This window comes from Mirounga leonina, unplaced genomic scaffold (genome assembly GCF_011800145.1).
Source record: "Mirounga leonina isolate KUSES-001 unplaced genomic scaffold, KU_Mleo_1.0 Mir_125, whole genome shotgun sequence".
NCBI lineage: Eukaryota > Metazoa > Chordata > Mammalia > Carnivora > Phocidae > Mirounga > Mirounga leonina.
In genome coordinates this window covers 67,598,134-67,614,512 of record NW_023270305.1, presented here as the reverse complement: position 1 = coordinate 67,614,512, position 16,379 = coordinate 67,598,134, and the positions used below count along the sequence as shown (strand labels likewise).

The following is a 16,379-nucleotide window of genomic DNA, read 5'->3' as shown; positions in this document are numbered from 1 at the left end:
TTGGCGGGATCACGGTGACTGTTTGACTGCCACCTGCTGGGAAGGGCTCCCCAGCGGCGCCTGTTTGTGTACATTGCCAGTGGCAGCTCCGATCACCCACCGTTCTGTCGGCACTTGGCACAGCTTTATACTTAGTGCTGTTAAAATGGCATGAATGCAGTTGTCTCCTTCCCCGAAGATTGCTAATTTAACTGAGAGTGCGGGCCACAGAGACCTGCATTTGTCATTTAATGTGTCTGTGACACACAAGTCAATAGAAAGCAAATTCAACTCTTAATAAACCTTGAATAAGGCACTGAGAATGAGTATTCAAGTGAGAAGCTGTACTTGAAAAGCAAACATTTCCTACTTTTTGTTTGCAAACTGTGTTGCCATGGTGATGCACAGTCTTTAGCGCTAGAGAAATTAAAGTAGGAAATCAAAGGAGTGGTTTTGCATTACCTATCTGCACAGAAACACTTGTCTTTCAATCAGTCAGCAAAACACGTCTGCCCTCACTCCCCTTTAAACCTAAGGGGTTCGGCATTTCTAGCATGGACTGGCATCTTTAAAACCAGCAGCCTCCAACTTACAATCCAGTCCGTGTCACGGGACCTTGATTCACACTGAATGTACATGTTCTAGCAGCACCATGCTCCATTGCCGGCAGCCTACCCCACACCTAGGTCTGGTAATTTCTCAATTTACTTCTCACAAGCCCCAAGCCCCACTGCTCCAGGTGTGGTGAGTCATTACCTGTAGGAGAGCTCTGGCATCATCCACCTTGCCTGAATCCAGAAGCTGAAGGAAAAGATCAGTGACAGGTTTGTAAACTGCAAACTGATTGGCCAGTCTCTCTGCCATGATGCTTACTGAAAAAGTAACAGGTAAGAGAAAGCTTTTGTTTAAACAGTGGTATAACTCATCCACAAAAGACATCTGGTCCAGGTTGACCAGAGAGAAAATGTGCTTCTGTGTTCTTTAGCAAGAACAGCTCACTTACTCTTTTCAACGGCTGCTTCCAATTGCTCCTCTATTACTTTTCTGAATAAGTATGCCAAGCCAAAGTACTGGGATTCCACAGTTTGATTCTCCGAAGTAAGCATATTTTCAATGTTTTCTATTGCAACATCTATGTTATTGCTGTAAGACAAACCAAAATAAATTGTAAAAAAAAAAAAAAAAAAAAAAAAGTCTTGCTTTTGTATTAATATTTAGGCAGGCAGTTTTAGTATGGGACTCACACATACAAATACTTCAGGAAAAAAAGGAAATATGAATACCACTAACCCGGATAAAAACCACTATGCAAATTGAACTTAATCACATGGAGGTGGCAAAGGCAATCACTAGGTAGTTCATGCTACAGTAACTGAAGTAGTTGCTTATTGTAAAACACTGCTCTGGAGACAAGATCGAACATATATATAGAAGAATCAATGACAGTAACTTAAGAAAGCAGTTTAGCTTAAATATCTAATTTGATTTTGCAGCTCTTGGGGTATAAAATGAAAACTTATTTTAAGTGCTATAACTTTGGCTTTATGATCTACAACTACTCCCTACTGCATGAGGTGAAGATCCTGCATCATACCTCAGGATTCTTAAAGAATCTCATGAGATCTTCAAAAGTCTACTTTTTTTTTTTTTTTAAAGATTTTATTTATTAGAGAGAGAGAGAGAGTGAGAGCAGGAACACAAGCAGGAGGAGTGGGAGAGGGAGAAGCAGGCTTCCCGTGGAGCAGGGAGCCCGACGTGGGGCTCGATCCCAGGACTCTGGGATCATGACCTGAGCTGAAGGCAGACGCTTAACGACTGAGCCACCCAGGCGCCCCCAAAGGTCTACTTTCGTGTCTTTCAACCACGGTCACATCAATTTGTTTTTGTCGGGTATCACACACATTTGAAAAATAATCAGTTTATACTAAAATTCTTAGAAAAAAGTATCTTTACAGTTTACATTTAAAAAAAATCAATGACATAGCCTTACTTAACAAGTTATGATGTAAATGATCTGCACGATTATCTTTTTGGTCAAGGTACTCCTTGATCGGTACTTTACGTTATGATACAGCAATCCAAATCCAAATTATCAATTTTATGTTAGAATTCTTACCTAACACATATGAATTCTCTAATAAAAATGAATACTCTGTTACATTTTCTTATGGGTTTTAGTGAGATAATTATTTCATAGTGAATAAAAACACCTTCTCCACATCATATAAAACTGTTTAATATGGTAACATTCTAAAATTCATCCAGATTTACTTGGATAATAATAAATAATACATAATAAAATAATAAATGAAATAAATGAAATAAAATAATAGATAAATAATTTCCTTGATCTTCTGACTTAACATATCTACATTTTCTTATTAAGGGAAAATTTGAAGTTCTGTCTGGGGGGGAAACAGTTTTAAAAGGGAAAAACAAAACAAAACCTCTCTGCCCAGAGAAATGGGAACAAACAAAAACCCCTGCAAAAACAAACATTACATTTTAATGATCACAACCCATTAACTGTATGTGAGGTTAACTACTGAAGAACACTTAAAAGCATGAAGAGTGTCAATTTCATAATCATCCCACGAATCTTAAACTTGAGCAACGTACTCTGCTTGCCAGGCTAGTAAAAATCAAGTACTTATTTACTTCTATACAGTGGCGAGTCTACGCAAGGAATCTAGAGATGGTGGTAAGAGAATCACCTCTAAACACCTCCCTTTTTATGGGTGTGTGTTGACAGGAGGGGATGCGTAGAACGGTGGGGGAAACAGACATGCATATTTTCAACAAGCTTGTGTGTCCCTCCGCTTCTGCAATGTTCTAATAGAGTGTCACCCTCAAGTGTTGCTGACAATGCAATGAACTCATTTTCCTCATTTGTGTCAGTGTTTCAACAACAAGGCCCTGGCCCGTATGAATGAGAAAAGTTATCAACTGTGGAGAAAGTTTCATGGATTTAAAAATTTTGATAAATGTCATTCTAAGGTCTAATTTAATTATTAAAACACATTTTTTAACATATAATTATTCCCTAATAGTTAGAGAACAATCAGCAACTGGCACCAATATTTCCTCTGCAGTTGATACGGTTTCTAATAGCCTAAGAAAGGTTTTAAAAGGTGGTATTTAAGATAATGCTCCTTCCAGTATCCAGGAAAGGAAAAGTTGAAAATACTCACTTCTTTATTTGTGCCAAAGCAATGTTATTGATGAAAACCATATTTGAAAGTCCAATTGAATGTTCAAGTCCATCTACCATCTTCTGAATCGCCTGTATGCTTTCTACATCACCCTTCAAGGCACAGGCCTGAATAAGGCGGGTCACTGCTATCCTAGAAGGTATCTGCTCCAGATCCAAGGCTGTTTTTAGTGTTGTTAGAGCCTCTGTAATAGAAGAGCAGGCGACAGAGTTTTTCTTTTATGAACCGTACTGCCTAATGCATTTTGAAAACCAGCTTTTAAATATGAGCACCAAATGGCTACACACAAAAAGCTGTGAATAATTTATTCTAGATTACAGAAAATATTAATACTTTATGAGAAGCCTAAAAAAAAAAATTGATGATTTATTTGACTATAAAATATCAGAGACCAGGGAATTTCTTCTTTAAATAATCAGAGAGAAAATACAAATGCTACTGACACAATGTGGGTTCCCTTCAGGGATAACATTCAGGGACTGATTTCAAGGAAACTGGCAAGTTCCGAAAAATATAAATCAGAATTTTAAAAATTAAAGAGTCTCCCAAAATACTGTTAACTTCTACCACATTCATACTTTCCCAGACTTTTTTACACTCAAAGATTACCTGATTATCAAAATCTCCTAATATCCCAAAGATTCTTCCTTGAAAAAAATGTCTCTTTCTTGTCTAAACAGGATCGACTATGCAGCCGCCACCAAACTGCGCCATTCAACTTCCACACTAACAAATTCATTTTACATGATCGAACACTTAGTAGGTATTTGCTGGCACTCATTTTTCAAAGAAAATACAGATCATCAGATTCCCGTGGATATAGCCACAGGTTTTTTTTTAAATAAGTACCTGATTATGGATAAATATGGAATATCCTTTCAATTTACGGACTCATGTGCCAGTGTAGCGAAATCATTACATTAAAGATAAAGTGGTAGACTGGAGGGAAAATTTAATACTCAGCATAACAATCACCACTACCACTACCAAGAAAAACTTCATGGCTTTTTCAAAATTAAAGCAATGTAACCTAGAAAAACACTAAGACTCTGAAGGCAGCTTCCAAATGAGAACAACCTGTCTTCTACAGAAGAATAGGGAAAGGGTAATAATTAAACAGTGTATTGAAAGTGCTACAGTAAAAAACATAATGCGTTCAGTGTTTATTACTGAGTAAACAATTTTTAAATACTCCAGATTCTCAAGTGGGGAAGAGAAAATAGGTAGTTTAAAAGGCACATTCACCAAAATTTTATAAATACACGTGTATATTTAGGAAACAAAAAATGTTATTTATTAGTAATATAACCTATTTAAAAAAAAGCTTGATAAAATCTTCTTAACTGGTAGTCATAGATAATCAACTTAAAAACGTTCTTTTAACCAAGAGTACCATCTGCTAGGGAGGATCTTCTCACCACTGGATCAAAATAACAAAAGAAAGATAACGATAGTGATGATAGTAACTAGCATAAACTGGACCTTTTCTACCTTCGCTGAGCCTGCAGACACAGCAATAAGCAGCTACACTCACAACTACCCTTCTGAGCTAAGTACCAATTTTATAGGTGAGAAACTGAGGTACACAGAGTTTAAATAATTTGCCCAAGGTCATACTGCTAGACACCAACCCCAGAATCCAACACCCCAGAGCCTGCATCTACGGGCGCATGTGTAAATGAGAGAGAGAGGAGGACTGGGGCAGTTGATCATTTTACGTCTACCCAAAGGGAAGATGGGACCTTAGAACCTAAATCAAATTTCCGTGACAGGACTCGCCCACTGTATAGTTCAGGACCTAAGGGACACCCAAAATGGTATACCCATCCACACTCTCCCCCTGAGTCCTTTTCACAGTCACCTTAATTTCCTAGTAATAGTGATTATGTTGCAAAGGTGTCACAAATCAGCTATTAATATCCCAGAACAGAATCTGCTTATAAAATTACATTAAGATTGAACTGGCTTTATTTTTGTTTTAGATGGGATGGAGAAAAAGAAACCTGAAAAGGAGAAGGGGATTTCACAAACTGGGAGCTCCAGTCAGCTATGGGGACTGTGCCAACACCACTCCCCATCCTTGCTGACGAGCATCGTTAGGTGGTGGTAAAAGGCGCGGGAGGTGGCATGTGGGGATGGAGGCGGCTGTGTCACGGCTCCTGCTCCCAGCCAACCTCCAGCTGAACGGAACAGCTGAGAAGAATAGATGTGAAATCACATCATCAAGTTTCCTGTAGTTTCCACAGGGCACCAAACATACAAGTGAAGGACAGGAGTTAAATTAAACTCAGTTCTAAATGAATGAATGAATGAATAAATAAATAAATTCAGTTCAGATTCAGCTCAAAAATTAACCCCCCTGAAATTAAAAAAGTGTTGTATCTTTACCTCCATGTCTACAGAAATAAAGGTGTTTTGTTTTTTTTTTTTAATCAAAAATAAAATGAAAGCTTTTAAAGTTTTAGTTAACAAGCTCTGCCCAAAAGGGCTATCTAGATGGGCTGGCCCTGCCTGCAGAGTGCGGAGGGTAGAAATTTTGCAAAAAGAGGAATCACCATTTATATACTCAGTCCTAATCAATTAGGAGGACATCTAAAGACCAGCACATTTAGGTATTATAGGTGACAGTAAAGCTGCACAATTAGCAACTTCCTCTCAGGGATGTGAAATTATTTTATAAACACGTAAGTGAAGAATAATATCATTATTACAGTCCGAGGAAGAAAGGAGATACCAGAGTGAACAATTAGAGCCTTTTCAACGTTCCGTAAAGATTTCCTGCGTGGGTTTTGTGGTATTGGCAACACTGTGGTTTTAACGGTTTTATTGTATTGATTAAAATTCAAATGTAAAGCCCTAGAAGAAAAGATGTCTACCTAAATTTAAGAGAGTCACTGTTTTTCCCCTTGGGAGCTCACTCCTAAGACCTCCAGATCCACAGATACCCTCCACCAAACAAACGGCCGGCCCCCTTCCCAGTCCTCCCCAAAGTCATCTCTGCAGTTTTCTGCGGTTATCTTAACATTAATTGAAAAACGCTAAACTCCAAACTCCAAACAAACATTGTATTTTATTGCTGCTGGTATTATGAACTACTGAAAAAGTATTAGATTAAGTTTTAAAAATCAATATTATAATCATTTGGTGCACAATCCCACACATTTAACACTCAATTTAACTCATTTGCTATCTCACACACAACCAACACAATATGCAAGAAACAACTGCTGGGAATTGTTTCAGATGCTCTAAAGTATGTTAATTTCCAAAGCAAAATGACTTGTGCTGTGAATTTTAACGCACTTGAAAGCCTGTACTTTCTCTCGTTCTGGAACACAAATTTTGCATGTCTGAAGAGCTGTGATTCATCTTAAGAAAACCCATCTTGTGTTAAATGGAATGGAAACTGGACTAAGTGGTCAAATGACAAGTACATTCATATTCAAGCTGTATTATAAATGCATGTACAGTAATTTACGTCTCTCAGCTACCACAAAAGGCTCTTGATAAGCAGGTAATTTGCTAAATGGACTCCTTTATCCAAGTATTCGAAGGGCGTTACAAGAAAAATCTGCAGAGGCATTAATGTGACGTAAAGGTCAAGCATTGTGACATACCTTTCAAATAATCCCGCCTAACTTGCGTTATGATGAGGAGGCTGTTGGCAGCATCGTTCAGTGTGAAGCCCTTGATGTGGGTCTCAGCGCTAAAAGAAGCAGACATTTAGAAAGGAATTACTGACATGCTTCTGATACGATAATAAATGGTTGAGCACCAAGGTGAAATTATAAAAACTACTGTTCGTATGTTAAAAATATTGCTGCAAAATATCGACCTGGAGACAGCTTTTGTGTTATCCTGTCAATGGTTATAGAAGGATAATTTTTTTTTGCATTCTGACAGATGACAAAGTTGGAAATGAGCAACAAAAGAAACAAAGTACAAGATTTTTTTTAAACAATCGGTTCAGATTCTTGAATGCTGACATATTAGATGATAAAATAACTGCATGCCCTGCATTGTTCTGCTGTATCCTAAGCTGGATACTTTTTCCTCTTTTCTCTACATTCACCATAATTATAAAATGTAAAACTATTCTTTCAGCAACAAAAATGAACATTTATTTTCAGCACTGTATATTTTAAATATAAACGAAAGCATATTACTAACACCGTATCATTTGGTTGATTAATTTTCAAATTTCTGTCATCTAGCTACATACAGTTTTTAAAGGTGATCATAATGCAGAACTAAAACCACTGTTACCTTAAAATTAAAAATTTCACAAAAGAATCTTGTCCCAGACGTTTAATTTGAAACAAAACTCCCCAACTTTTTAAAACTCAAGAGCAAAAATTGCTTTACTTATGGCTAAAACCTACGTGATTAAAAAACCATCCTGGCCTGAGATGATTTCTGTTTGCTACACTGTTTGCACATCCCTGTGATGAAATTTCAGCATCCTTAATGCCCCCAGGGTTCATCTCCCGATTAGGAAATCTCCACAGGTCACAAGGAGCAAAAGCAATTGTGGCCGTTTGCCTTATCAAGCTGAGCGATGATCTTGCCGCCAACAACCTCGGCCTGCCGACATGAACATCTAAGCTGAGCGGATTGCAAGTAAAAGCAGGGTCACTGCTAAATTATTCTCGTCAATCCCAAGAAAATCCTCCAAAGACACTGTGACTTGCCCATCCTCTCAGTCACTTCCAGCCTCGCAGATTCACCACTGCAGTCCCCGGGCACAGGATTTTCTTATCCCCCCGCCCCACCCCAATCCTCTTAATCCCACCAAAGCACCCATTGCTCAGTTTGACTTTTTTCCTTTGTCCCATCTGTCAAAGCTCTTAAGTCAACAACTCCTGCATGAGACTATAAACTGCATAAAGGATTTACTTTCTCAATCTTTAGCAGGATTAAATAAGCAGAAGACACTATTAAAATTAAGCTCACTTCTTAAGCCAACATTATTACATGTATTATACCATATTTACATGAAAATATTACCTAAAATTTATTGAAACCATGCAGTAACAAAACTTCCCTTTTAATTGACATCGACTGTGAACTATCAGCCTTTCAAAAACCTCAAAACACCAACAGTTTCTTTCAATAATCTCTTCCTATCTCAAGAAGCTGCCTATTCAATACAAATATGAAAGTGGGGATTAACAGAAAGACAGAAACTCTCCCCAGCTCTCATTATATACTGAACATCTATATCTTACATATGTAGAAACTGACCAATCAAAAGCAAAATATATTCCAAACTGGAAAAAGGAGAAAAACTACAGAAAGTACTGGCAGAGATCTCTGTGTTGAACAATAAAAGAAGTTTATGCTTCTGACCCATACTTTGGATCTTTCCTTTTGTAAGTAAAAAATCTAGTCCAGAGCTGTCAAATCAAACTTCCTGTTATGATGAGAACATTCCTTATCCATGTTGTCCAATAGGGTAGTCGCTAGCCGCATGTGGCGACTGTGATGGAGGAATGGAAATCGCAATTTCCTAAAAATACAGTTTAGTGTTATCAGAGATTTAAAATAATAATCTCCCTTACTGCTCTTCTTCAAATAAGCAGTGCCCCTCCCTTGAAAGAATTCGCTATATCTAAATTTTGATTTTGAAACATGAGGAAATGTAACTCTTAACTAAAAATGAAAGAGAGCTGGCTAATTTTTTAAAGGCTGCAATTACTGTTACTTTTGAGGTTCCATAACTGGTGGGAAAGGTTTAAATGACCTTGTTGATAAAACCCCCGAATGAGCGTGCTTCATTTTTAGCAATACATCAGAGACAGCAAAGGTAGAGCAAAAACAAAGACTGCATTCTTTAGTTTGCAGAGAAAACTACTGCTCCTAAGACTGAACAAGTGAGATCGTGCAGGTAAAAACAATAGACTTAAAAACAAACAACAGACGGCTCTCTGTGGACTGACAGTAACTGTCGAAATACATGGGGGTACTGCTACCTGCCACAATGGCTCATCTGGTCACACCATATTACAATAAAGATGGCCATAAAAAAAAACAATAATTCTTTTTTACCCAAGAGCACTGAATACACAACTGGAAGAAGAGATGACCCCGACAGTTAGAAACTCGAACTTCAACTACCACTTCTGAATTTCCAGCCAAGTGTTACTTTCAAAATAACCCAATGTAGATCTAACCCAAGATACATTTTTAAGATTTATTTACTAGAGAGAGAGAGAGAGAGAAAGTGAGCGCGCGTGCGCACGCGCACACACACACACACACACACACACACAAGCACCAGCAGGGGGAGAAGCAGAGGGAGAGAGAAAAGAAGAGAACCGCAAGCAGACCCTGTGCTGAGCGAAGAGCCCAACTTGGAGCTTGATCTCACCACCCTGAGATCATGACCTGAGTTGTAATCAAGAGTCAGATGCTCAACCCACTGAGTCACCCAGGCACCCCCCAAGATACAATTTTTTATAGTTAGATAGAACATGTTTTCGGTTCAAGGAAAAGCATGTGCATCTAATCCCCAGATTAGGTGCCTATAGGCATGGTAAGGCTTTGCATCTAGGATTCTCTTAGGCCCACCCAGCTATATGTGAAAGACAGCTGCAAAATACTCCTGGAAGGATAACAAAGCTAAGATAGAAGTGCCCTCAAGAGTACAAAAACGCTTCACGAAGATCTAGAGGAGGGAAAGAAAGATCAACCCACATTTTACACATCGTACTTAGAAGGGGAAATAGAAGGGTTGTGCTTGCAAACATCTTCTAGATCAGCAGCTTTCACACTTGTGCGATCAAGATCCACAGTCACACACAGAAGAAATGTTTTACACTACCTACCAGTGCACATATAAATAAAACTCACAAAACGATCTTTATTACATGAAGTGCTTTGATATTTTCTATTCTATTTAAACAAAACGTCGTGTCTGTCCCACTAAAGAGAGATTCCGTGACCCACATACTGGTTACAACTGCAGTTTGAAAAACCACCCATCAGTGAGCCATCTTCAGTGAAAGGTACTTACACTGCATGAATGCTCTAGGGTGAGGCAAGAAAACCTTTCAGCCTCTATTTTTAAATCTTATTATCCTCTGAAAAGTTTCCATTTTGTGAGTATGTTTTAAAATACTTAATATGTGCTACATTAGCACAATTCATTATTAATGGTATCTGATCAAAATGTTTACATCATGCGATTACTGAATCACTTGGGTGATTATTAAATGCAGATTCCTGGGCCCTGCACCAGATCAAATGAATCTGAACCTTTGGGGTAGGCTGTGGGGAATCTTTTCATGCTAAAAGAATGTGAGGCTCACTGTTCTAGGACAAGCCCAATTAAAATGGGGGAAAAAAAAGATAATCTGTATTTTGGGGAAGTATTTCAGGATCAACCTCAGGATTAAAAATTTAAAATAAACTTTCCTTCTTTGCTTCTGTCCCCTCACTGAATCAGACCCAGTCCTCAACACAAAATGCACCTCTCTTTTCTCTGCCCCCATTCCTCCCAAAACAGCTGCTTTAGAACGCCTTTGATTACCACGGGCAGTGTTAGGGTAGAGAGTTTAGGTAATAATTTTCTGAAAAAAGTAATTTTAGGAAGAACACCCACCCCCTTGATGATTCCAATGACTACAGAGGACGGTACGCTGTTCAATGTCAAATTTTCCAAGTCACTAATTGAGCATCTCTTGAGTATTCTAGAGATATGTAATTTAATTAGCAACTGAGTAAACACACAAATGAGATACAGAATACATTAAAGACTTGAACTGTTAAAAAGTCTTCGTGTGACTGTCCTTGATATAGGACATGCAAATGATTCAAGACCATAGATATATATATGGTGTGCATATGTGTGTGTATACATACATACTGTACAGATCCATATACACTGTACATCATATACACTGTACGTGTGTATATATGCATTCCCACAGACAAGTATAGTCATATGCATTTTTCAACATGTAATGAAACACAAACAGTAAATATGTCCTTATGGTGCATAACATTACACTAGCATTAACAACAGATTTTCCAGCAAACTGCAAGAATGGCAAGCATCCACTTTTTAGTCAGGATTCTAGTATTTCAAAAGTACTGTGACTTAAAAATTTTGAAGGCCAAAGCTGAGCCAAGAGAGATTATTTCAGAACTTGCAATACACTAGGAAAAGGCTGACCTTCGCCACTGAAAATAAAGCTACAAACTCAACACCAGGACAGGTCTACATTACAGAGCAGGTCACTGTGATCTATTCCATTCTAGGCCCTTTCTGGTTAATAATGCAACTTTTCGTGATAACTCCTTGGGGATAAGACAACAGAGTCCATTCACTGACACACCAGGTAAGAAAACTTTATTCTTGTTCCGATTAATTTTACTCTAAGGAACTAGCCAGAAACAAAACCCCTACCACCACCACTCAACAGATTTTTTTTTTTTAAATCCAAAATCAAACAAAAAACACAACAGACAGTGAAAGAGAAAAGGCATTTAAAATGTGTTGAGCACCTGTATTTTCACTAGTTCACTCTATGTCCGTCAACACCTAGAAGGGATCTTTGATGTAGGTCTTATTATCATCCACTCATCACATAGAAGAAGAAATGAGCTTCACAGATGGGAGGTAATTTCCCCAGTAGAGATTTCAAGTAAGATTCGAATCCCTGCCTAAGTTCAAAGCCCTTGGGTGTTTTCATTGCATCAGGCTCCTTCCACCACAAAGGCTCATGAATCTAGCTGCTGAACAAGAAAGAGTATGATAAAGGGAAAAAATTATTTTTCTGTATAGGGACTTCATAAATGAGTGGCGAGCTTATCTTACAGAAAGAAAATGTACTGCACTGTGCAGGGCCAGTAAAGGTTATTTTTTATAGGTTAAAAAAAACCCATAAAATTAGAAAATCAGGGGTGCTTAGGTGGCTGAGGCGGTTAAGCGTCTGCCTTAGGCTCAGGTCATGATCTCAGGGTCCTGGGATTGAGCCCCACGTCGGGCTCCCTGCTCAGCAGAGTCTGGTTCTCCCTCTCCCTCTGCCCCTCCCCCAGCTCGTGCTCGCTCTCTCTGTCTTCCTCTCTCGCAAATAAATAAAAAATCTAAAAAAGAAAAAAAATTAGAAAAGCATTTCATAGGATTTTTGTGTGTAGTTGAGGGTAATTAAGCAGCTGCTACAACAAATCATTAGGAAAATCCTAATGATAGCTGATACTTTTTTTAAGTGACAGGTTTAATAAATGGACTAATACTTACAATTTTTTCACTTGTACTGCTTCTAAGAAACTATCCTTCTCCAATAATAATTTTATAAGACCGCTGTAAGTCTCACTGTTCAACACAATGTTTTGCTTTTGTGCCTTCAGGAAAGTAGTATATGCATCTACGAAGGAAAAAAAAAAACAAAAAATGAGCTGACGTTATTCCGAAATGTCAAAAAGGAGGGAAAACCCCCTAGAGCAAAGCCCTAAAGCCACATATGTGTTTGTCTTCATGCTCACCCACCATACCACTCTCCAGAGACACATACACTGACCAAAACAGCAGAAGCAGTCACCCTTCTCATCGTTATAAAAACAAAGTCACAGTTTTGGACACTTTACTTAAGCCATGTGGCTGGTACCTGAAAGGATTTCCCTTTTAAAATTACTTTTCATACTAACTCTCTAAAGTCAATAAATTTATTTTCATGCCAATAAAAATGAGAAATAACTCTTTTGAATTTGTCAAAAGATGATACTAGTTTCAAAACCAATTGCAAAATGTATGGTAAAGTCCAAATAAACCAGAGGTATAATTTAGACTGAGGGGAGCAAAAGATGCATTTTAAAGCAATCTTTAATCTATAAGTGGGTGGTTACAATGGTTAACATTTCAACACAATAGCATTAAAGTGAATATAGCCTATAATTCTAAAATTAGGAGATCAAATTATTTGGCTACGACAGGACTTATACAAAAACATACAATTTTCAAATATACAGGTATCTAACAAGTAAACTAAGCAACATTTGTTTGACTGATTAACAGTTTTATTTCACTTGTTCACAATAACTGTCAGTGAATGAAAAGATGTTACCAAAAGAGAAGTAACTACACTTTTCAGTCACTTACTTTTCTGAAATAAAATTGCCTGGCTATAAACATCCAACTGAATCTATAATCCACTCTCTGGTGTGTATAAACAAATCACAATAGAGATGGGGCACCAGTGAACTATCATGTACGACCTTCGGTGAGTATAAAGCTCAATGTAAGGAAATACAATACACACAACTAGGAGTGAGCATGATATTAATGCTCAGAAGAAGATTCTGAGCTACTTTAGAGGTTTCTGAACAAGCAGACATTATATTTGTATTTCAAAGTCAGGGCAGTTTGCAAAAGCCCTTCAATTAAACTGAAGTGACAATGTCAAAAACTTAATTCTTTCACACTGAGCTCAGAGAAAACTAGAGAAAAAAGGTATGACATTAATATCTGCATCTTTTTTTTTTTTTTAGATTTTATTTATTTAGTTGACAGACAGAAAGAGAGAGAACACAAGCAGGGGGAGCAGCAGGCAGAGGGGGAGGGAGAAGCAGGCTCCCCGCTGAGCAGGGAGCCCAATGCGGGGCTCGATCCCAGGACCCTGGGACCATGACCTGAGCTGAAGGCAGACGCTTAACTGACTTGAGTCACCCAGGCACCCCTAATAGCTGCACCTTGACCAAGGAGAACAGATAAAACCTATCATTCAGTCCACGATGCTCCCTTTTACTGGAGCTAAGAAGTTAAATGCAGTGCAATTACTGTCTACTCCCCAACAAGCACAGTTTGCTCAAGGAAAATATACAATAAGCACAACTGAGTATTTAACATTAACAAAATAATCTAGGAAATCTTACTAGATGTTTTCTAAAATTGTTATTTTAAAGGTTTATTAGAGAGAGTGCACACGCACTCGCACACACGTGAACGGGGGAGGGGCAATGGGAGAGGGAGAAGAAGCCGACTCCCCACTGAGTGCAGAGCCCAACACAGGGCTTGATCTCAGATCTCACAACCCATGAGATCACAACCTGAGCCGAAATCAAGAGTCGGATGCTTAACCAACTGAGCCACCCAGGTGCCCCTAAAATTAAAAACTTTGTATGAAATTGGATGGCTCTGTTTATTATTCTCTATTAGTTGGAAAAAAGAAAGAAAGAGCTGTCACTGTAACGCACCACACTCATTTGCCACAGGTTTCTGGTGTGAAAGTCAGTATACTAAGCTATCAGAAATTCGATAAAGTACTAACACCAGCAATCAATTTTCAAAATATTAATGTTTTGCTAAGCATTCAAATCCTGAGATATACACAAAACTAAAAACTCTGAAGAATTAACAGGATAAAACCAGTTAAATAAATATAAATTGTATATTAAAACTAAAATAGGGGTACATTTATAGTAATAAACAGTGCATTGTATTTATTTAGTTAACTAGTTTTTACTTAAATAAAAACAATTTTTGAAAAGGTGACAGGAAGGAGTTATAGAATCTTCAAACAGTTAACTATACACTAATTTTACACTCATTTCAGTCTAATCAAAATTCCACTATTGAAATAGTACTAATGGTCATAATTAATTTTACATTTAGGTTTAACATATATATGGTGAAAGACTCAAGGATGTATAAATGCAATATGCCGCAAAGAAAAATGATCCAAAGAATAAAGTTACTATTCATGATTGAGAAAGCATAAGAGCTCGGCTTATTCTTTCCTCGTACACTTCTATGTCAGTGTCACAAAATTCTAATTAAGTAAAGAAATTAAGAGGTTCTGTAAAATTCTAAATTGATTCTTTTCTACTGAACAGAGCTCAAAACTGTCAACACTAAAATGAAAAAAACAATCTGCTGCATAATGGTTAAAGTATCATAAAGCATACTTGAAAATCCACACAAAACTGAAGGAATTAAAGATGATGTCAGCATGCTATGGAGAAAAATTAACAAAAGTAAAGGATACAACAGTAACATAGGATTTTGAAAGAGTACAATGAAGTCTAAATGGAAATGTCTATAAGGTAATAGGCAAGCTGATATCAGAGGGTTCAAGATGGTCATAAAAATTGTAAAGTAGGGGCGCCTGGGTGGCTCAGTCGGTTAAACAGCTGCCTTCGGCTCAGGTCATGATCCCAGGGTCCTGGGATCGAGCCCCGCATCGGGCTCCCTGTTCAGCGGAGAGCCTGCTTCTCCCTCTCCCTCTGCCTGCCTCTCTGCCTACTTGTGCTCTCTATCTCTCTGTCAAATAAATAAATAAAATCTTTAAAAAAAAAAAAAAAAAAGTAAAGTAGTCATAGTAGTGATAGGCATTCCACTTCAGGAAAGTTTACCACGAGAGTAAAGGAAGAGCAAGACACAGACCTCATGTCCTGCCTCCATCCTTGAAATAGTGCTTGATCACTTCAACATACGTGAGTATGGTGCTTAATGCCCTAATCATTTTCTGCTTTCAAATAAATGTGAAATCGATAATAAATATATTTGCCAAAAAACATTCATGATCATGCTATTTTCAAAGTATAATTTTTGATAAAATGTATGCCTATTTTAGTTTTTATTATAAAAGATTTCAAACGTACAGAAAAAAAATAAAGAATAGGGGCGCCTGGGTGGTTCAGTCAGTTAAGCATCTGCCTTCGGCTCAGGTCATGATTGAGCCCCACATCGGGCTGCTCCCTGCTTCGTGGGAAGCCTGCTTCTCCCTCTCCCACTCCCCGCTTGTGTTCCCTCTCTTGCTGTGTCTCTCTCTGTCAAATGCATAAATAAAATCTTTAAAAAAAAAAAGAAAGAAAAGAAAATTTAAAGAACAGTATAATGGACCTTCCATATGCCCATCACCTATATCTAACAATTACTACCATTTTACCAGATTTGTTTATCTTTGCTCCTTACGGCTTAGGTATTTTAAAATATATTATAGATATCTTGATTTTTTTTTCATCTCTCAGTACTTCATTAAGATCTCAAAATTTAAGGACACCGTCCTATAAATCTTAACACCACTATCATATCTATAAAAATGAGATAGGGGCACCTGGCTGGCTGAGTCAGAACAGCATGAGACTCCTGACCTCAAGCACCATGTTGGGTGGAGAGATTACTAAAAAAATAGAATAAAATAAATAAACTTAAAAAAAAAGAGATAATTCCTTAATATTATCTAC

The 16,379-nt window shown here is 37.7% G+C and overlaps 1 protein-coding gene across 1 annotated transcript in view; it reads right to left on the bottom strand.

Moving 5' to 3' along the window:
• The window catches only part of LRPPRC (leucine rich pentatricopeptide repeat containing), a 106,660-nt gene that overhangs the window by 9,274 nt on the left and 81,007 nt on the right, over positions 1-16,379 (bottom strand). The window contains exons 30-34 of the mRNA XM_035001663.1: positions 12,436-12,562; positions 6,809-6,897; positions 3,171-3,375; positions 983-1,122; positions 736-851 (exon numbers count right to left, since the gene is read on the bottom strand). Of these exons, the coding sequence (XP_034857554.1) occupies positions 736-851; positions 983-1,122; positions 3,171-3,375; positions 6,809-6,897; positions 12,436-12,562 (677 nt within the window). The remainder of the gene's footprint in view (positions 1-735; positions 852-982; positions 1,123-3,170; positions 3,376-6,808; positions 6,898-12,435; positions 12,563-16,379) is intronic.